Raw genomic sequence first — 23967 nt, forward strand, 5'->3', positions numbered from 1 at the left:
TATCACCAAAATCTCTAGTCCATTTTATCAGTGTTCTTAAGGATGAATATTTGCATTTTGTGCCCTTTAGTAAGTCATAATAGTAAGAATACTGATTTTTGTCTACTAAACTTTTATTTATTTTTAATGTTTATTTATTTTTGAGAGAGAGAGACAGAGTGTGAGAGGGGGAAGGACAGAGAGAGAGGGAGAGGGAAACACAGAATCTGAAGCAGGCTTCAGGCTCCGAGCTGTCAACACAGACCCCGACACAGGGCTCGAACTCACAAACTGGGAAATCATAACCTGAGTTGAAGTTGGACGCTCAACTGACTGAGCCACCCGGGTGCCCCATCTCCTAAAACTTTAAATAAGAGGTCCGTATCAAAAAGGTAGCCTGTATTGATAGGTAATTTTTGAATCTATGGTCTCACTGGACTCTTCCCAACAAGTTTTTTCTACAAGCAATATTCTCTTCTGATTGTAGTTTTGATAAAAATATGTGTGACACGAAGGCTGGAACATAAAATATGGACTCATGCACTGTTGGTTTGATACTCTGGAAAGTAATTTGGCAATATCGATCACTTTGTAAAAAAACATATTCTTTAATCTCCAGTTCTACTTCTGTAATTTATTATAGACATATATGTTTGTTTGCATTAAAACAATTGAACCATCATTTTTTAAACATCATTTATAGGTAAAAGTATTAAAGATTTAAAAAACCCTAAATATCAACAGTAAAGATTGGTTAATTAAAACAGAATAGTCTATATGTGCTAATGTGGAATGATCACCAAGTTCTATTATAAATTGAATAAATTAATAACAAGTGTATATGTTTCCATTTATGTACAAAAAAGATATTTGCATATGCCTAGCATAATTTAAAAGGATACATACAAACAATGGAGTATTACTTGGAAATCAAAAAGAATGAAATCTTGCCATTTGCAACTACGGAGATGGAACTAGAGGGTATTATGCTAAGCAAAATTAGTCAGAGAAAGACAAAAATCATATGACTTCACTCATATGAGGAATTTAAGATACAGAACAAATGAACATAAGGGAAGGGAAGCAAAAATAATATAAAAACAGGGAGGGGGACAAAACATAAAAGACTCTTAAATATAGATAACAAACAGGGTTGCTGGATGGGTTTGGGGAGGGGTAGTGGTCTAAATGAGTAAGGGGCATTAAGGAATCTACTCTTGAAATCATTGTTGCACCATATGCTAACTAACTTGGGTGTAAATTAAACAATACATAAATTTTAAAAAGCAACAACAAAAAACAAAAATAGAGTCTATACAAAAAAAAAGGATACATACAAAAGAGGCTAAACAATGATTGATACTTCAGAGGAGGATTGCCGATTGGGAGATGGGCACAGGGCCTTACCTTTCCTTGTGTGCCCCGTTATATTTTCCCACAAATCATGTAGTTAGTGGCAGGACTAGGATTCCAACCCAGATCATAACTTCAAAGCCTACACTCCTTTCATTACAAACAACTGCTGTTTTATGTCTGCTTTAAAATAGCTCAGCAGGAGTTCTTAGGTCATTTTAGTGTATGATTGGGCAACATAGCTTAATTCATTCAGAGTATATCTTATTAACTCCATCAGAATAGCCACCCTCCTTAATGCAGAAAGCAGGTCAGATAGTATAAAATTGACCATTTAAAAAACGGTCAAAGTGACAAACCGTAGCACCACACACTAAGGCAAAGGTGAATACTCTGCCTAAAGCATCACTTAATTTCATCAAGAGGTCCATGTTACAGAGTGCTTCACTTAATCTATATCAGGACCTGCAGACCCTACGTGTGATTGTAGGATATCCGGGTTGTAGACCAGGATCGGCTGAGCCTCACATTAGAGCCCAATAATGTGAGGCTGAGCCTCACATTAGAGCCCACTAATGGTTCTTCTGAATGAAATAATCTTACAAGGGCGAATTCATTTATACTCTCTTTTTCAGTCTTGACGTTTTGCTGCATGGTTACATCTCACGTTTCTGGTGTAGTCACAGAGCATGACTAAGCCTCAAAGAAGAGAAGACCACAATGGAAGTCATGGGTGTAGCTTTCTTCCCAGCAATCAGAAATGATGTGCATTTGTTTTTGTAACCAGTTGGTCCTGTTGTAGGTGGATAAGATTGCTCACTCAAGGTAGTGTCATCATATTTTCTGTTATTTCTCACCCTCTCGGTTCTGTGCTTGTGTGCTGCCTTAGTGAAGGCCTTTAGCTCACATCTGGACCATCATTTTTAACCTTCTAACTGGTTCATGTGCCCTTAATCTCTTCTTCCATCATTATTCTTACTTGATCTTAAAAGCTATTTATTTATGCCACTCCAGCTGAAACCTTTTAAAATTGCTTCCTCCTGTCTAAAGCAACTTTTTCCAAACATTTTTTTATTAGCAAAATTGTATATTACAGAAAAAAAGAATTTGCAAACCTGTTTGGGAATTTACAAACCTATCTAGGAATTTTAATATTTTCCCATTTTTTTCATAGTATATGATAAAAGTGATTTTAAAATATTTTATTATGGATATATATAATAAAGTTCCTCCTAACATTTTGTTTCTTTCTGCCTTTTCAACCATGCTGTCCATATACAAAACTTTTATTGTACTCCCATTGTTTACTCAGTGTCCCTTAAACGTAATTTTTATATATGTATGTATGTGTGTATATATATGTTTTATTTTATAGCTCAGCCTGGAGCATGTCTTTTTTTTTTTTTTAATGTTTACTTATTTATTTTGAGAGAGAGAGAGAAAGAGAGCATGTTTACATGACAGCAGGGGAGGGGCAGAGAGATAGGGAGAGAGAGAGAATCCCAAGCAGGCTTCGCACTGTCAGTGCAGAGCCCGACCAAGGGCTTGATCTCACAACTATGAGATTGTGACCTGAGCCAAAATCAAGAGTTGAACACTTCAACTGACTGGGCCACATAGGTGCCCTCTAATAAACTCTTAATAGTGAATTTTTGGGGTGTTAGTTTTAGCTGACTAGGTTTTTTTTTTTTAATTTCTTTTAATGTTTATTTATTTTTGAGAGAGAGAGACAGAGTGAGAGCAGGAGAGGGAGACACAGAATCTGAAGCAGGTTCCAGACTCTGAACTGTCAGCACAGAGGCCGACGTGGGGCTCAAACTCACAGACTGCGAGATCAGGACCTGAGCTGAAGTCAGACACTTAACCGACTGAGCCGCCCAGGCGCCCCTCGCTGACTAGGTTTTTTTTCTTTTAAGATGTTAGTTGGAGTTTATGCCTCATATCTGTGTCTTCTTTCATACCTGGAACCAAAGCCTAAAGTAGGCAATTTATAAATGTTCATTTTACACGAGTATTGAAAGGAGACCATGTTTTGTCTTTGTGTCACCAGCGCCTAACACCATGCCGGGCAAAAAGCTTTGAATAAATGTTGAATTTGTGCTAAAGAAATGACCTTTAGGTAGATAGTAGTATCCTCTAAATATGTGAGTTTAGCATATTCCTTGTGAGAATTAGCCTTTCCCTCTGTAGCCTATTCCCTCAGCTTTGCCTGAGCAAAGCCCAGTCAAGTGTGATCTTTCTGAGGCCATTCACATTATCAAGCCCAGCTTACCTGGAGCCTGGGAGATCTGAACCTCCGTGCCCTGAGTTATCATTCAAGAGAACTTAATGGTTTAGAGCTCAGGCCTCCACATCGGAGAGCTTGACTTTACATTTCTGCTCTGCCGCTTGCTAGCTGTGCGACTCTGCGTTGTTTGTTTCCTCTACTGTAAGAGGCAGATGGCGGTGACTCCTCTTGTGGAGGGGCTGTTTGTTATAAGGTTAAAGAAGGTTACACGCGGAAAGTGTCTGGCACAGCATCTGGCATAGAACAAGTGGTCAGAACATGTTAAAAATGCAATAATAATAATTTTTTAATGTTTATTTATTTTGAGAGAGAGCGCGCGCACATGTGCAAGCAGGGGAGGGACACAGAGAGAAGGAGAGAGAGATTCCTAATCAGGTTCCATGCTGTCTGCACAGAGCCCGGTGTGGGCTCTCTCATGAACTGTGAGATCGTGACCTGAGCTGAAGTTAGGAGTAGGATGCTTAACTGACTGAACCACTTAACTGCCCCCAAAATATAATAATAATTATTGATAATAGTTATTAATACCCCTCCCTTTTGTCTGACAACCGTTCATAGGGCAAAATCCTCCAGCACTATAGAAGTTTTAACTTAAACAGTTTGTTATAAAGTTTCTGCATTTAAGTCTTTTCTTAAGGTTTAGTCTTGTGACTTTGAAGCCTAGCCCATTGTGGAATCTTGTGACAAAGAGAAAAAGACAGCTGACTGCAATCTGGGAGACTCGATTTCTACTCCTGCCTTACTCACAGATTAATTCATTGAATCTTGAACATACAGTGATCTGATTGTATCATTGTTATCTATATACATGACTTAATTCCAGTGACTTACAAGCCTATTTAAGGCAAGGACCAACTCTTACCAAATTTATATTCCCCACTGAGGATTATTAAATACTGAATGAATACATAGTTCTATGTTCTTATCTGTGAAAATGTGGGGGTTGGACTATCTCTAATATTCTAGTTTTCAAATATTTTGAACGTAGGGGTCAGTGAAATGAGCCCCAGCACTGGAGAAAAATTGAGGATCAGAAAATATAAATGTAAGTTTTGTCCTTGCCAGATCTGTAAGATCCATACTTAAGTGGTTAACATATTAAAATGTTTATATACAACCTCAGGTTTAAGGATAATTTATTATTTTTCTATATATTGAATTTCTATAGTTTATATTTCTTTGTTATTTACTATGACATAGATTTATTTAGGCATGGTTCAGTAAACCACCTTTACAGAAAGAATTCAAATATAAAGCTAATTGTTTGGTAATACTTTTCTCCCTATCCTTTCATTATGAATTGGGTACTTTCATGACTTTTTAATTATCAAATGCTCACATTATAAAAAGTATTAAATGCCTTTGGGGGTAAAATACCAAAATACCAACAAAACTAGATGGTACAAAGAAGAGTATATAGTGAAATTTTTTAATTATTATTTTTTTTATGTTTATTTATTTTTGAGAGACACAGAGACAGAGCATGAGCGAGGGAGGGGCAGAGAGAGAGGGAGACACAGAATCGGAAGCAGGCTCCAGGCTCTGAGCTGTCAGCACAGCTGACAGAGCTGTTGCTTAACCGACTGAGCCACCCAGTGCCCCTAATTACAGTTAGTTTTTAAAGTACTATGTAATTTCCATAAAAGATACCTTTTCAGTTTTTCGAACTGTTGTAAAAGTATATCCTGCCAATAGTGCTAAAATATTAAAATAAATATATGTGAGACTTTCATATGTGATTTATGAAATTAATCTGCACGCTTTATAGTCACGCTGTGTATAATGAATTTAGTTCTCAGACTTAATTTGAAACCTACATACAGGTTTTACCGGTTTGCCAACTATGATGAAACTTCTGAGCCATTCAGTTTCTTGAGTTATAAAGTGAATTATTAAGAAGTTACATAACCCTAGAATTTGAAGAAATGCTTTGTGGCATACTCCATATTAGAATGTGATAGCTTCTTTCTTAATAAAAGAGGTTAAAAGTTTCAAACTCTTTCTCTTTTAATAGTATTTAGAAAGGCACTTACCTTGGAAAAGAATTGTGGCTGAATCTAAAGCATGTTTCTCTTAAGGCTATAGTATTACCTGTTATTAGTCTGAAAATCCAAAGTACTTTTACAACATTTGTTATAGGTTATTTCAGTCAAAATTGAAATTATTTTCTTCATTAGTAGTTTTTTTTTTCTGAAATAGAACAAATTTAAATGAATTAGGAGATTTTTACTTTTGTGACATCTTATTATTTAGACAGGTATCAGATTTTTTTTTTTTTTTGAAAACAAAGTTGTGGTTGGCTTGGACTAAAAAAACATTTAGAAAATATTTTTCAATGGCCATAATAATGCCAACTTGAAAACTGTGTGTATGTTTGCTTTCCCCAAGGACTTTCCCATTATACAGAGGAGTTCTTTGAAAATTTCAGAGAAATACTAACAGTATAATGGAGAAATAATGTATGGTGGTTAAACAGCTCTAACCTAGGTCTGTATGTATGATTAAACATAATATGAAGAGGAAAAGAAAGACATACTTAGAAAACGAACATTAGATGAATACTTAACATTAAAAAAATACTAATCTGAAATTAACAACCAACAGCATTCTTTTTTTTTTTTTTAAGTTTATTCATTATTTTGAGAGAGAAAGAGCAGGGGAGGGGCAGAGAGAGAGAGGGAGAGAAAGAATCCCAAGCAGGCTCCATGCTATGGTCATGGAGCCTGATGCAGGGCTTGAAGCACGAACCTTAAAGTCATGACCAAAGCTGAAACCAAGAGTCAGATGCTTAAGCAACTAAGCCACCCAGGCACCCCACAACCAACATTGTCCTTAGCATTCCATGAAAATCAGGAATAAAACAGTGAGGACTGATGTCGCAATACCAGAATATTGGTTGATAAAAGTTCATCCTATTGGGTATACATCTTTATACATAATACACATGTTGGAGAGATCAGAATGAGGAGCTCAGATGTGACTAAGAGTAGAGGATATAGTGCTCAAGTGGAGTTTCTGGTTAGGGCAGTAATGGCCAGATAAACTAATATGAGAAAATCTAGATGTTAGATACATGGTCAAAGAATGTGAATAGAAAATTTGCACACACACTTAAAGTAGATGGCTAATATATTTTTTCAAAGAGTGTTCATGTTCACCAGGAACCAGACATGCATAATTAAGGAAGGTATACTTTTATGGTATGTTAAATTGGTGAGATTAAAAATAATAATACCAAGCATTGCCATTACTACAGATGGAATTTAGATTGCTGTAATACTTATTTTGGAAAGCAGTTTAAGGAATATGTATCAATAGCCTCCAAGGTAAAGCAAATTCTCACCATATAAGCTTTAATTTCAAACAGTAGAGGGAAAACATTAAAAGAAATTTTTTTTTGTCATTTAAGACAATAATAGCTATTTTCTAGTGTTACAACTCTAATATTAAAATCTAGGAGTCAGTGGATCCTAGCAGTGTTTAACAAATTTTATTATTTTTACTTTTTTTTTTTACTTTCTTTGTCTCATATCTAGATATTTCTCAACCCTCTGTTCATCCAAAAATCCATCCTATTTTTTATGCTTTTCAAATTAAGCTGCAGATAACAGTATACTTTCCTCTAAATACTTTAATATGCATGTCATTAATAAGAGCTCAATATCTAGAATTATTTTTCTTTCAAGGTAAGATATAAAGACAATAAGATATAGAAGTCTTTTTTTTTTTTTTTTTAATGTTTATTTGTTTCTGAGACAGAGAGAGACAGAGCATGAGCAGGGGAGGGGCAGAGAGGGAGACACAGAATCCGAAGCAGGCTCCAGGCTCTGAGCTGTCAGCGCAGAGCCCAATGCAGGGCTCGAACTCACAAACCGTGAGATCATGACCTGAGCCAAAGTCAGTCACTCAACCGACTGAGCCACCCAGGTGCCCCAAGATATAGAAGTCTTAAGGGTACCATTTGATGAGTTTCAACCAAAGAATACACTTGTTATAACCCAAACTCCTGCCTATATGTACATTACTTTCACCCCCGAAAGTTCTCTCATGCTCCTTCCCAGGTAGCACCCCACTCCAAGAACCACTATTATGATTTTTTTTCTGCCATAAATTACTATTGCCTGTCCTAAAACTCCACTTAAACGAAATTTTACAGTATGTACTCTTGTGTAAGGCTTCTTTCATTCAGCATAAAGCATTGAGGTTCACGTTGTACATATCACTAGTTGTTTTTTGGTTGCTGAGTAGTGTTCCTGAGTACAACTCATTTTTAATGTGAACTTTTTTTAAGTAATCTCTCCACCCAGCATGGGGCTCGAACTCATGACCCCGAGATCAAGAGTAGCATACTCTACCAACTGAGCCAGCCAGGTGCCCTTTCAAGATGAACTTTGGACACTTCTGTGTTTACTATTGCTGTTATTTCTTGGCTCATGCATAAAATTATACTGTAATGAGGGATACTGTAATATTTTGGGTTTTTTGTCATTTTTGTTTATGCTGTGTTGAAACTTAAATTAATAGCAAGTTATTATTTATCAGATATAATTAAAGTATAAGGAAATTAAATGCTTCTCTGGATACAAACACAGTGTTCTAAGAAGAGTGCTACATATAGAATTTTACTTAGTTCACCTTAATAGGAATTTAAAGGTAAGGTACATTGATAATGACCTAGCTGTATTTGAAGAATGAAATCATTTCAATCATTGCCATGTACTGATTGGTTTAAAAGAAGATGATGAGGGGGTGCCTGCCTGGCTGGCTCAGTCGAAGAGCATGTGACTCTTGATATTGGGGTTGTAAGTTTGAGCCCACATAGGATATAGAGATTATTTTAACAAAAACATTTTTTTAAAATGGGGGAACCCTAGGTGGGGTCCAAATCTATGTTTCTATAATTTGCATTGAGTCGTCCATATTGTGCTTTCTCAACACAGCTGGTCTATTTCCTTACATCAATATAAATAGTGAGTACTGCGTAAAGCGGCTCATTTTAATAAAAGACAACCTAGCCTCTAGTTTTTCCCTTTTTTGCATTAGCCAGATAGGTCATCCTTAGTAAGTATCAGCTTTGATTTCTTCACTTAAGTGAGAATGTTTATATAGTGTTCTCTGTTTAGGGATACTTACAAATCTGGTGAAAGCTAAGGACTCTCCCCCACCACTACCGTGCACTTAAAACATAGAACCTGTGAGGCTTCTCTGTTCACCTTCTGTATCTCGTATTATAAATTCAATAAATGAAGTCTGTAGGAGTCATTTTGTTTTTCCGGCTTAAATCTGATTATCTCTTACCTGCATGACTGTCATAGTCTCTTTTTAAATTTTTCATTTTATCGTTTTTTAAGTTTTCATTTAAATTCCAGTGAACGTGCAGTTAATACTAGTTTCAGGTGTAGACTTTAGTGATTCGTCACTTCCATACAACCCCAGTGCCCATCACAAGTGAGCGCCGCTCCTTAATCCCCATCACCTGTTTAACCCATCCCCTCTGGTAAGCATCAGTTTGTTCAACAGAAAACATCTGTTTCTTGGTTTGCTTCTCTCTCTCTCACTTTTTTTTCCCTTTGCTCGTTTGTTATGTTTCTTAAATTCCGTGTATGAGTGAAATCGTATGGTATTTGCCTTTCTCTGACTTCACTGAGCATAATACTCTCTGGCTTAATTGCTGTGTCTACAAACCACTTTTGCATATGGCATATATAAGCCAAATATATGAGCCAAAATGATTTTCTAAGAATTGTATGCTTTGTTGTTTCTCTTTGTATTTGAAATAAAATTCAGACCGTTTACAGTGGGTTTCAGATTGTTTACACTAGCCTCTGTTGTTCCTGACTCAGGTCTGTCTGAAACTCTTCTACCTCATTCTCACCTCCTCAGAAGGGCTTTCTCTGAGCACACTAATATTACACCCCAACCTGCAACTACCTACTCTTCTGGCCTTGTCTTCTTTTATTTTCTTTATGCCATTTTGATCCTCGGAATTAATTAATTGATTGATTGATTGATTTTCTTTTTTACTTAATGTTCTCGTCTCCACTGTAGACTTTTCTCTAAGAACGGGGACCTTGTCAGTCTTGCTGACTCAGAATCCCCTGCACTTAGGATGGTGCCTGACAGATAGTAATAGGGTGTGAAGGGTGTTCAAGTGTTAAGTGTAGTTCACTAAGCCTTTACCTAATTGGAATATTTGAGTCTCTCATTTCTTTTTATTGTTTCCTAAACAGGAAAACAGCAATATATTTTTATAATAAAGACGCCAACACTTGCAAGACACTACAGTGTCTTCGGAGTAGGAAAGCTAGGCAGTTGTGTACTGTCTTGGAAACAGTAGAAAGCTGAGCTAGTGTTTACTAAGGAGGAACTGCCTTCCTTGAAAAGCTTCTTTGAAAAACCAGTTCTGCATGTGTAAGTGTAAAATTTAATATAGAAAGAGATTCCTCTGCAAAATCGATTTTATTAATGTATTTTACAGACGGGTTCATTCCCGTACACTATTATAAAATGTCCTTGCTGGTCCTTTACATCCCAGCCTGCCTGACCCCTCGTAGCTTCTATACACTGAAATCTTACTACTTACACCATGCTAGGCCTCCACTTTGAAAACTCCATATACTTGTTTGTTCTTCCTCTCATTAGTTAACTTGGTGGACATTTATTCTTTTTTTTTTTTTTCAACGTTTATTTATTTTTGGGACAGAGAGAGACAGAGCATGAATGGGGGAGGGGCAGATAGAGAGGGAGACACAGAATCGGAAACAGGTTCCAGGCTCCGAGCCATCAGCCCAGAGCCTGACTCGGGGCTCGAACTCACGGACCGCGAGATCATGACCTGGCCGAAGTCGGACGCTTAACCAACTGCGCCACCCAGGCGCCCCAGTGGACATTTATTCTTTAGGGCTCAGTTTAAACTGTTTTCTGATTGGGGCACCTGGGCGGCTCAGGAGGTTGAGCGTCAGACTTCGGCTCGGGTCATGATCTCACGGCTTGTGAGTTCGAACCCCACGTCAGGCTCTGTGCTGACGGTTCAGAGCCTGGAGCCTGCTTCAGAGTCTGTCTCCTCTCTCTCTCTCTCTCTCTCTCTCTCAAAAGTAAATAAACATTAAAAAAAAAAACTTTTTAAAAATATTTTCTGATTGAAGCCTTCCATGGCTCCATTGAATCTGGGAGTCACTGATAGTGAAGTGGAATCTAAGAGATAAGACAGTTGTGTTTAAACAAACAAACAACAACAACAACAAAAACAACTACATCACAGAGATCTAATAAGAGTTGAGATATTTTTGTATAAATTAATTTTTCCTTTTCTATCATTGTACTTTTCTGCATCGTACTTGATCTTTTGGCATACTATGTCTTTCTTCTGTCTTTTTCACTGGTTATGTACCCAGAATCGACAACAGTACCTGGCACAGATCATGGTGCTTCGTATGTGTTTGGTGAATGAATAAATGATGGAACATTAAAACCACCCTTAGTATGGGAATCATATAAACACAGGCCTCAGGCCATATTTGGCTCAGGCCTTGGCTGGCCAACAGCTGTCCTAACACATTATTTCTTTTAACAAATGAATGCTTTTAAGTTATAGAAAATAGGGAAAGCAGTTCTTTTCAAAATGTGTTCTGAGTAACATTACCTCCTTGTGGTAATACATAGATACTCAAAAAAGGAATGTGTTGGATAAATGATTTGGGGAAATGCTATCTTATTTTGCTTTACCTCACGACTTTTATAATTCTTTGATACACTGATGTGCTCTATAAAACCTGAGGTTACACACATACACACCTGTATATTTGTTTCTTTCTTTTTTTAAAACTCTTCTTGGGGCGCCTGGGTGGCGCAGTCGGTTAAGCGTCCGACTTCAGCCAGGTCACGATCTCGCAGTCTGTGAGTTCGAGCCCCGCGTCAGGCTCTGGGCTGATGGCTCAGAGCCTGGAGCCTGTTTCCCATTCTGTGTCTCCCTCTCTCTCTGCCCCTCCCCCGTTCATGCTCTGTCTCTCTCTGTCCCAAAAATAAATAAACGTTGAAAAAAAAAAATTAAAAAAAAAAAAAAACTCTTCTTAGGAGCATCTTGAGGCACAAGGACCTTTGGTGAAAAATATTTAGGGAACTGATTAAGTTTACTTGCCTTCATTTGAGAAGGATATTTTTGTTGAATACAGAATTTGAATTGCATTTTTTTCTTATTGCAACTCCAGAGTTGTTCCTTTTTTAAATTAATAGTTTTATTTAGGCAGAATTTATCTTAAAATTCACCCATTTGGAGTGTATGATTCAGTTGTTTTTAGTATATTTATAGAGTTGTGCAACCATCTCCTAATCTAAATTTAGATCATATTCATCACCCCAAAAAGAAATTTCTCACCCGTTATCACACATCCTATTCACCTCCATCCTCCAGCCCTAGGAAATTACTTAATCTACTTTCTCCCTCTATAGTGTTGCCTATTTTGTACATTTCTTACATGTAATATGTGGCTATTTTGTGACTGGCTTCTTTCACTTAGCATACATTCAAGCTTCATCATGTTGTAACATGTATCAGTATTTCAGTCCTTTCTATTGCTGATTAACAGTCAGTCCTATGGGTGTATATGCTACATTTTATTTCTCCATTCATCAATTAATAGGCGTTTTGTTCTTTCCACTTTTTTTCCGTTGTGCGTAATGCTGCTGTGAACAATCATATACAAGATTTTGTGTGGGCATACGTTTGCATTTGTTTTGAATGGAAGAGGAATTGGCTTGGGTCATCTGGTACCTCCAGTGTTTAGCCTTTTGAAGAATTGCCAACTATTTTCCAAAGTGGCTGCACCATTTTACATTCCCACCAGCAATATATGAGAGTTCTAATTTCTCCACATCTTGGCAAACACTTGGATTTTTTTGTCTTTTTATTAAAGTAAGGTATAATTCATATACCCAAAATTCACCATTTAAAGGGTACAGTTCAATTGTTTTAGTGTATTTACAAAATTATACGATCATTACTCTTCTGTATTCCAGAACATTTTCATCACCCCTAAAAGAAATCCTATATCCATTAGTAGTCACTATTCATTCTCCTCTATCACCACTGATCTATTTTGTGTTTTATGGATATGCCTATTCTAGACATTTCATATGAATGAAATAATACAGTATGACCTTATTATGTGTCTGGCTTCTTTCACTTAGCATATTTTCAGGGTTTATCTACATTGTAACATGTGTGAGTACTTTTTCCCTAATACTCCATTTTATGGATATACCACATTTTATTTATCCATTCATCACTTGATGGACATTTGATTCATTTGTGTTTTGTTGTCATTGTGAATAATATTGTGAGTGAACACTCATGAACAAGCTTTTGTGTCAATGTAGGTTTCCATTTCTCTTGGGTATATACCTAGGGTATATACCATATGAGAATTCTATGTTGAGGAACTACCAAACTTTTCCAAAATTGTGGAGCCATTTTACATTCCAGCCAGCAATGTATGCAGTTTCCGCTTTCTCCCATCCTCTGAAATACATGTTAGCATTGTCTGCTTGATTATAGGCATCTCGTGGGTTTGAAATGGTAATTCATTGTGGTTTGATTTTCATTTCCCTAATGACAAATGGTGTTGAGCATCCTTCAGTGTACCCATTAGCCTTTTGTATACCTTATTCTTTTACAAGATTGCTTCAGCTTTGGGGGTGCCTGGCTGGCTGAGTCAGAAGAGCATGCAGCTCTTGATCTTGGGGTCGTGAGTTCAAGCCTCACATTGGGTGTAGAGATTACTCAAATGAATAAACTTTTTTTTAAAAAAAGATTGCGGTGTGCCTGAGTGGCTCAGTCAGTTGAACATCTGACTTCTGCTCAGGTCATGATCTCACAGTTCATGGGTTTCGAGCCCTGCATCCAGATTCCAGATTTGTGCAGGTGGCAGGGAGCCTGCGTCAGAATCTTGGTCTCCCTTTCTCTCTGCCTCTTCCCACTGTTGCTCGCTCTCTCTCTCTCTCTCAAAAATAAACATTAAAAAAAAAGATTGCTTTTTCTAGGATTAATTTCTCAATATTTGCAAAAGAAGGGGGAAAAAGTCAGCAAAGATTTTTTTTAAATTTTTTTTTAACGTTTTATTTATTTTTGAGACAGGGAGAAACAGAGCATGAACAAGGGAGGGTCAGAGAGAGAGGGAGACACAGAATCGGAAACAGGCTCCAGGCTCTGAGCTGTCAGCACAGAGCCCAACACGGGGCTCGAACTCACGGACCGCGAGATCATGACCTGAGCCAAAGTCGGCCGCTTAACCGACTGAGCCACCCAGGCGCCCCTCAGCAAAGATTTTTTTAAAATAGGGATTGCAAGGTTTCCATTGAATCTGTGTATTAAGGATTTTTGCTGCGCTAACATGGATGGATCTTCTCATCTCTGAGCTTGGGGTGTCTTTCTTAAGTATTTTATTTGTATGTTATTGGAAATGGATTTTTTAAAATTTTTTTCATGTTTATTTATTTTTGAGACAGAGAGAAAGACAGTGTATGAGAAGGCGAAGGGAGAAAGAGAGGGAGACACAAAATCCAAAGCAGGCTGCAGACTCTGAGCTGTCAGCACAGAGCCCAATGCAGGGCTTGAACTCATGAACAGCAAGATCATGACCTGAGCCTAAGTTGGACACTTAACCAATTAAGCCACCCAGGCATCCCGGAAATGAAATTCAAAAATAATTTTTTTTTTTTTTGCCTTAGGATTGTTCATTGCTAGTATCTAAAAATTTGAATTTTGTGTGATCTTATGTTCTGCAACTTTTAGAAACTTACTTCTTAGGTCTAATTATCTTTTAGTGGATTCCATAGTTTTTTTATATTTAAAATAGAAATAGTTGTACTTCTTCCTTTTCAATCTGGATATCTTTGGTTTCATGGGGTTTTTATGAGGAATCAGCAGTCATTCAAACTGCTGTTCCCCTATATGTAAAATAATATTTTTCTCTGGCTGCCTTTAATATCTTCTCTTCTTTATTTTTGGTTTTCAGCAGTTTGATTATGATGTGCCTAATTTCTGTTCTCTTTAACTTCATTAGTGTTTTTTGAGCTTTTTGAATTTGTATCTGTCCCATCTCTTGTCTTACCTATTGTTGACCCCAGTTTCACATTTATCAGATCTTTCATTATTTTCCCATAGGTCCCTGAGCTCTTAATTTTTTTTAATCTTTTTTTTCCTCTCTGTTCTTAAGATTGTATAATGTCTATTCATCTATCTTGAAGGTCATTGACTCCTTCCTCAGTTATTTCCATTTTGTTATTAAACTGTTTAGAGGATTTTAAATTTCAGATAATTTCCTATATTAGGATTTCCATAGGTATTTTTGATATTCTCTGTTTTTCTGCTAAGACTTTTCTCCTTTTTTTTCATTGTATGCACATATTCTTCTACTTCATGAACATAGTTTTAGTAGTTATTTTTAAATCTTAGTCTATTAACTCCAATATCTGGATTATCTTCGGGTTGGTCCTCATTGATTGTGTTTAGTCTTGAGACTGGGTCACATTGTACTGGTTCTTGTGTATGAAGTAGTTTTGGACTGTATGGTGGACAAATGTGTGCTATGTTGTTATATTTTTTCAAAAAGTGTTTTTTTCATTGGAAATTATTTTCTAGAATTCAGTCTGCAAACTCTCAGAGAGTAGCTCAAATTTCATTTCAGTTTTGTTTTGTTTTGTTTTGTTTTGTTTTTTGTCTTTAACAGGACTGGTTGCAATCTGCCTGTGTGCACATTGTTAAGGAGTTAGCCAGAGTTGGGAGCAGGGAAACTTTAGTTATTTTAAAGTAGTTTAATTGAGGGGTACCTGGGTGGCTCAGTTGGTTAAGCGCCAAACTTTTAATTTCAGCTCAGGTCATGATCTCACGTGAGACTGAGCCCTGAGCTGGGCTCCACACTGAGTGTCGAGCCTGGTTGGGATTCTGTCTCTCCCTCTCTCTGCCCCTCCCTTGCTGGTGTGCTCTCTCTCAAAATAAATAAATAAACTTAAAAAGAAAATAGTTTAATTGGTGTGAGCACTTTTACCTTAGTTTATTGTTTCAGTAAAATTTATTTATTTATTTTAGAGAGAGAGAGCAGTAACAGGAGCAAGGGGCAGGGAGAGAGAGATAGAGAGAGAGAGAGAGAGAGAGAGAGAGAGAGAGAGAGAGAGAGATTGACTTTAAGCTCCACATGTGGAGCCTGACATGGGGCTCGATCCCATGGCCCTAGCAGAAATCAGGAGTTGGATGCTCAACCAACTGAGCCACCCAGGCGTCCCTGTTTTAGTAGAATTTAGAATCATAGTTTTATTAACTGATAATAATCATAGGTAAGTGATTTCTAGTGTTTTATCTTGACAATTAAATAAAAATAAATTTCTTTTATTTTTCTCATTATTACAGATCGAGCTGGGAGCATCAGTACTCTTGATTCTTTAGACTTTGCAAGATACTCAGATGATGGAAACAGGGAAACAGATGAAAGAGTGGCAGGTGGGTAACATTGTAAAGACAGATTTGGATTCTTTCACATTCAAGAAATAATAAAATGACTTGAGGAATTCTCTTCCTTCTACAGTTTGGTATATGAATATAATTATAAAAGGTAATACCAAAGTTATGTCACTGATTTATTGGCTATAGGGAACATCCTAATCCCCAGCTTCCTCTCCCAGTCTTGCTGTGCATTTCTGGTTATGCATACCTAAAATTTGCTTAGTTCTGCTTATGGGCAACAGTTGACAACCATGTACTTCTCTAACTGGTGTAAAACCGTTTCCTTTGATCTTCCAAACCAGAGCTGATATTTAGGTGTTACATATCAACACAACACTACTGACTGTGAAAATTGGTTGAAATACTTCCGTGCTGGTTGGTCAATAAAACTTTGTCTTGAGACGTGTAAATGCTCCTTAGTCTTCGCAGCATCCCTCCAGAAATTTCCCTTGACCTTCCTCTGTGCCAGAAAATAAAGGGTTAATATGTGGCACAGCAGAGGCCTCCAGGACCTTGTTTATTCCAATAAGAAGACCAACACTCTTTCTAAATGCTTGGTTATTCATACCAATCTCCTTCCCATCTCCACCTTCCCATCAGTTCTGCCTTCTAGGCAGCACCATTGTATCTGTAAGAACTTCAGAAGACCAATTTGTACTCACTGTGTTCTGCCCTCATCTAATGAAGCCAGTAGGATTCTGGTCGGGGTCCATCCAGAAAATTACCAATGTAGCAGGCTTGGCTCCTTTAGCGTCCAAATAGCTGGTACCTGTCCGGTGCCTCAAAGCTGTGGCTATCTGTAATTGAAGTCATTCTTGAGTGCTTTATAGGAATTGTAGTTTTCGTAGAACATTGGTTCTTAGATGGGGAAAGCAGACAGACATCAGTTAGGTATTTTGCTCTCCACCAGAATGGTGAACCCTCCTGGTACAAGAGGGATGCCACATGGGACAGATGGAGCCCATGGGGGCAGTATGGGATCAGGGAATATCCATAATGTCTGGGAATACCCATAATAAGGGTTCCTTTCTAGACCAACTCTGTTGAATTTTTCTTCCATTTACTGTGAGAAGTTTATTACGATCTACCAAATATTTACCTTTCACGGTCATTATGAATAAAAGTGAGTGCCAATTTTTATGTAGCACTTGCTCTATTCTAATCACTGTTCTAAATGTGTATTAACTCATTGACTTTACAGGGTTGTCATCATCCTCTCCTCCCCGGTAAACTGAAGACACTCAGAGGGATTATATAAGACTTAAGTGGCAGGGCTAGAATTTAAATGCAGATAGCCCAGCAACAGAGCCCACACTGACTGTCCAATACACTACCTCTTAGCAGGAAGAATGAGGTTTGACCTAATTAAAAATGACATTTCAATATATGATTTTCATTCATTGCTCAAGAATAGAAATAATGAATAATTTTAAATCTCAGATGATATTGTATGTCTTAGGAAACAAAACTGATGAAACTGTTTTCAGTTTAGCAGAAGCTAAGAGGATTCAGCAGTGTAAATGGTAGCAATATCAATTGAATGGGGGAAGTCACTGGAAGAGTTTAATGTGGCTCCCTATGTGAAATCATGATTTAGTCATAAGCATTATTTATTGACTGTTGTATCAAAACAATAAATCACATCAGTAATATCTTAAAATTAACAGATTAAATGGAAATTATTTGAATACTTTGGGGACTATTTATCTTACTTATTTTAGTATTTGTTAAGTATTGTGTTGTATAATTATATAGTATATGTTAGATGTTAGATATTTTCTGTTATATATTAAATATTAAATACATGGTAATTTATTAGACTAATCAAATATATCTGGTTTTGTACATTGTGTTATTGTTCAAATGGTTATGTAATTAGAAAGTAACTCCTACCCCAAAATTGATCACATAATTATCTTATTTCCTTTAATTTCGAAAACCTAAATTTTAGATTTAGTCAGATTTAAGGGGTTCATCATTATTCTCATTATTTAGGTATTTTAGTGTTTCTGTTTAGGGGAAACATTGATGTAAAAGCAAAATGTTATATAACCAAACATAACTAAGAATGAAATGTTGTAAATACATGGTGGTTTTGACGTTGTAGTTTTAATCTAAAGATTATACTCTGTGTCTAGGTTTGGGGAGATAAGGTAATTTTTGATCATTATACAGTGCTAATATGTAAATAAATGCTATCTTTCATCTTCATTGGAAAAGGGAAGGAAAACGTGTTACAAGAGAGTAGCATTTAGACCTAGCTTTTGTACCATTGCCTATTATTGAACCTAGTATGTGATATGTGGGTGACACTTTACGAAAAAGTTTCAATTAATCACAGTTCCCATTTTCAAAAAGATTTTTGACTCTTTGCTAATCATTGGTAGTAACTAAAAAGCTTATCAAAAGACCAATAATCCAGAAAAGATTCTGTCATCTGTGACTGGATCCCATGTAAACCTCACTAAGAAAGAACAGAAATGTCTTTATTAAATTTTTCTATACTCATCTTGCGCAGAAGGAGTTTATAGGTAACACAGGTATCGATTTGAGTTCATTTTCAGCATCATTCTTACCATCCTTTTCCTAAATTTAAAAATCTGGTTATTTTTTCAAGTCTGTATAGGTTTTCTTCAAAGAGGAAGACATCTCAAAATGAACTAATGTTTCTTGAGCATCTGCTCTGTGCCAGGCACTGTGCTGGAGTGCTTTGTGTAAAATATTTTATTTATTTAATCTTGTTAACAGTCCTGAAGAATAGGTCATGATATCCTTATTTTATAGATCAGAAAACTGAGGCTCATCACGATTAACAAATTTGCCCAGTAGCCTCTGTATGATAAGGGATCAGGACATAAGTTTTTATTCCAGAGCCCACGATATATCTTTTATTATCAGCCTGTCACTTTAACCCATCTGTACATTCATATGGATAGCAGAATCATGTCTTTCCCATACAAGATGATTTCAACATAGCCATTTTGTTTTAAAAGAAGTAAATTTTTAAAAAGCTTTTCATTTTAAATATTTTCCATTTCTGAATTTAGAAGTGTAAATTTTCACATAAAAATGAATTAAAAAGTAGTAGACACCAAACCAAAATGAGCTTATTAACCTTAGCGTTCTGTATGTTATTAAAGAAATATAGTGTTAGTACGTATACAGTTCACCCCTTAAATTTTCAAGTTTTCTTAAAGATAGCAAGGGACATGTCTATTTTAAATGTTGAGACTGCCATTTTAAAGTTTATTTTAGACATTCTAAGCATCTGCTATGTGTTAGGCACTAGATATAGAAGCATGAAATAGATAAAGTTTCTGCTGTCAAGGAATTGGTCCTGAAAATGTCCGTATCTGTAATATAAATAAATATTCAGTACTTTAGAGACTGTGGTAAGGACCTTGTTAATTTTGGAACCATGGATAACCCTGTCTCAGTTTCACATGATCTATCTTTTAGCATCAGAGTCTCTGAATATCCATTCATTCAACTAATATTTGTGGAGTGCTTACTCTACTCAAGGTATTATGCTGTTCTGTTAACAATAACCAACAAAGTAGACATTTGAAGCCTTTACAAAGCTTACATAATCCAGTATACATTCTAAAATGATCTGATTTTTGCCTGGGAAATAACCTGGCCTGTTCCCTGACGAAGAAGGAGCATCAATAGCCCTCTCATCCCTTAACTCTTGGCCTGCAGAATACATATCCAGATTTACCAGATTAAATAAGCCCATTTGTCTCTTTCTTATGTATTTCTCTCGTGGTACAGATGATCTATACTTCCTATTAGTAATACATTTTGTTTTTCTTATTTTGAGCCTTACTTAAATCTTTATGATTTTGCGTGATTTGAAATGGGACAGATGCTCCAACAAGGCTTTAAAGGCAACAAGCTTTTAATATGGTTATAGGGTGTTATGATTTTTTTTAAGTTTATTTACTTGAGAGAGAGGGAAGAACGAGCTGGGGAGGGGCAGAGAGAGAGAATCCCGAGTATGCTATACGATGAGCATGGAGCCCGACATGGGACTTGATCTCCCAACTGTGAGATCATGACCTGAGCCAAAATCAAGAGTTAGATGCTGAACTGACCTAAGCCACCTGGGCACCCCTAGGGTGTTGTAATTTATATGATAAGTCATAAAGGTCTGAACTAGGACAATTGCAGAGACAATTGAGGTGAATAGCTTTTTAAAGGGTTATTCAAGGGTTGGAATTAATATGGCTTGGACATTTAATAAATGTGGACTGAGTAAGCACAAGGGATAAGTGAAGAGTAATCTCCAGGTTTCCTGTTTGGGCATCTGGATAGATAGTGGTGCCATTAATGGAGAGAGGCTGCAGGAGGAAGAAGGAGAGCAGATTTGAGAGGAGGATGAAATTCATTTAGATAGAATCAAATTCAAAACCTATGAGACATTCAGGTGGGCATGTCCTCGAGATAATTAGGTAGGACTGTATCTTTGGGAAAAGGTTTAAAGATTTTTGAATCTTCGGAGTAGTTGTCACAGTTAAAACCATAAGAGTAAATATCAATCCAGTGGGATATGTAGGGTAAGAAAAGGACCAAAGATAGTACCCTGAAAAACATCAGCTTTGGGATGAGTGACAGAGGATTCTATGAGAGAACCTGAGCAGGTTCTCACGAGGATGAACAGAAAACTAAATGTTTATAAACTATGGAGATTGCGTCTTGCTTCCATTCATTTATTTTTCACTATCTACTAGTCTTGCCTAACAGTAAGTAGTATTCCTTTCTGACATTTATAATAGGCAGGGAGAATTCTCTAAACCCCGGAGGGGTAGTGATGGTACTGCCTTACGATTTTTGTATCATTTTAGGAATAGATTTGTATTTTAACTCATATTCTTAAAAGAATTTTCCTATTTCTTAGAACTGTTCCTGGGATAATAAAATAAGTAATAAAAATGGGGAAATAGTTGTGGTACCTGGCTCAGTCAGTTGAGCGTCCAACTTTGGCGCATGTCATGATCTCACGGTTCGTGGGTTTGAGCCCCATGTCCGGCTTTGTGTTGATCATGGAGCCTGCTTGGGATTCTCTCCCTCTCCTTCTGCCCCCTCCCCTTGTTCATGCTCTCTCTCAAAAATAAATAAACATTAAAAAAAAAAATGGGGAAGTGGTATTTTATTATGAAGTTAAATCTCTTTGAAAAAAAAATAAACCAGGAAATTCTGACTTGAAAGAAGACGGTTTCATGTCTACCATGGCAAGGACCTTGGCTCAGCCCTGTTGATTGGGACTCTTCAACAATGAACAGGAACAGGAATGAAGAAATACTTGACTCTGATCAGAGTTATATCAGAGTTATGGAAAAAATTTTCTAAAATAATATTTTGAGTTCTGTGCCAAAATATCCTAGACTAGCAAATATTTCAATATATTTGTGATACATAGTGATACATTGATTGGGCCACAAAGGATTGATTTTTTTTTTTTCCTGCTTTGAAATTTAACATTTTACCTTTATGTAAAGTCATGAGAACATGATCTTGCAGCACTCAGATACCTCTGGTAGAATACCAGTACTCCAACCCTCGTTGGTAAATAGCAGTTACAACCACTCTAGAGTTGTTTATACTGGCAATCATTAATTATTTTGGTAAGATTGTAATATGTAATATTAGAATATACCTACACCTTTGCACTTACTACTTTAGTTCCAATAAAGTTGCCTTCAGTAGGGTTAGGCTACTCGTAGACGATTTGAGATAGTGGAGTGAGCAGGTTGGTAGTTGGTTCCTACAGTGTTTTTCTGTTGTTGTTGTTGTTGTTGTTTGTTTGTTTACAAACGTAAACATCCTCAAACATTTTTATGAAGAATTAAAATATGTGAAAAATACTTGGAGGTTATTTGGTACAATGTATCTCTTTTGGTACAATTTATCTCTTTATAGAATATTTAATTTTAAGCTTTAATCCAGTGTTTTTTAATAAAGAAGAGACAAATTCGTATATGTGTAAATATAACTATTTAGACTTTCTTGTGAAACTTTCTCATGTAACTGCAATTACTTGATCATACTGTGCCTTTATAGAAATGTCCTATAGCTTCAAATATATATGCCTTTGTCTTTCAAAGTCTATATTGTATATTAAGAAACATGCAGCAGAGTGAATTCATTTTGATAAGCACTATCTTTTCAAAGCATTGGTAACTTTTAGTGACATTTGGCAATGTATTTGTAGATGTGCATAAAAATATAAATTCTTGCCGTCTGACATGGGTTTTTCTGGCTTTCTGTGCCTTGATCATTCAATGTTTTGCTCTTAGTCACCTAAACTTTTCACCAATTGAATTTGAGTTTTTCACAGTTTGTGTTTTAACCTTTTTTTTTTTAATTTATTTTTTTCATATTTCTATCATTCTGGTGCAGGCATTTCTGATCTGCAATTGTTCTGTAATATGTCTTAGTAAATTGTAAGTGATACTGAAAGCATAATACATATACTGATTTTACGTAAGGCATAGTTAAGTATTTTTAGATCCAAATCAGTTACCTAGAGCTTTGAAATTAAACCTGTTTTGTACTTACACACTGAATGTGTGCAGTCGGATTTTAAACACAAACTCTGTTTCCAGAAGTGTAAGTTTTAGGAAAAATGTTTTAACTTTGTTGCACAGAAATGTTTGCAGATCAGCATTGCTAACTACCAAAAAAGAAGTAACATACATGTCATCTGACTTTTAGTTGTGCTTTCATGTTGCTGCAGTGAAGTTCTGTGCATCAAAATAATTGGCCTTCATGTACTAGATGTGATTCAATTACATCTTAAGTTTTTAATGGAAATATGCAAACTGAGTGAATCCTAATTTTTCCATATATTTTTATAGCTGTATTGTCTCTGAGAGCATCTCATTGCCATCTTCTTTTTCTGTTTATTAGCCAATCAGGAAAAACTTGCCATCTTTAAATTTTTTAATTTGCTGGATTTTATGCAGAACTATTTAAATACTATAATTTTTAAATATCTAGTTGTGAGAAAGATCACTTAATTTTCCCAGAGCTTTACTTCATGGAAATGGCTTCTCCCCCCCGCAGTTAAGCTTGCTTTTTCTTCAGAGCAATAGTTATGTATTTTAAAGACAGTTCCCAGTAACGACACATATAGTTAAATCTTGCTTATGATGAAACATTTTAAAGAGCTTTTAAAAATGTTTCCTCAGATTCATGTTTATCTTATCAATAACAAGAGAAATCTTTGAGTTTCATTAGTTAGTATCTCTTAACATGAAGAGGTATCTATTTGGAGAGTTATCAGAAACTTTGAAATCCTACCTAATTTTACTTAGTATCCTTAGGTACTCTGCATTTAGAATTAACACATTTACTTTAGAATGGTCTTAAATAAAAATTGAAAGACAGACTGTTTCTACCCTTTGGCTTTAAATGAAACCTAAAACCCATAGGAACATTTTTTGAGATATGTGTTTAACATATCTATGCTTGTTTGTAGAAAACAGACATTTGTTGGTAGAAAAACTTACAGCTATGACAGCATTTGTTAAATATTTAAACCGTATTTCTTCAATATCTTAATGAAGGGATATATTCATTAATGTTTCTGTATATTGATTTATAACATTATTGTATATAATGCATTTAAAAATACCCTTAACTTTTTTTTAAGTATATTTTCTTGGACTTGATCTAAGTTTTTGTCTTTTCCCCTAAACTATGTCACCTGAAAACGTTCCGTTGCATTTTCTTACCTCCAGTGAGGGAGTACAAGCACCCAGATGACTACTATTTTTGTTTACCTAAATGAGAGTATGCCATAGATTTTATTTTTAAATAGACCTATTCCTTGTCAGACAGCTAGAAC

At 36.1% G+C, this 23967-nt stretch overlaps 1 protein-coding gene across 7 annotated transcripts in view; it reads left to right on the top strand.

The window, feature by feature from the left end:
* RELCH (RAB11 binding and LisH domain, coiled-coil and HEAT repeat containing) overlaps nt 1–23967 on the top strand; it is a 114828-nt gene that overhangs the window by 8991 nt on the left and 81870 nt on the right. For all 7 annotated transcript variants that reach the window (XM_019815388.3, XM_019815385.3, XM_019815386.3 and 4 more), the window contains exon 2: nt 16023–16112. In XM_019815388.3, the coding sequence (XP_019670947.1) occupies nt 16023–16112 (90 nt within the window). The remainder of the gene's footprint in view (nt 1–16022; nt 16113–23967) is intronic.

The sequence above is a fragment of the Felis catus genome, chromosome D3, assembly GCF_018350175.1.
Source record: "Felis catus isolate Fca126 chromosome D3, F.catus_Fca126_mat1.0, whole genome shotgun sequence".
NCBI classification, from domain to species: domain Eukaryota; kingdom Metazoa; phylum Chordata; class Mammalia; order Carnivora; family Felidae; genus Felis; species Felis catus.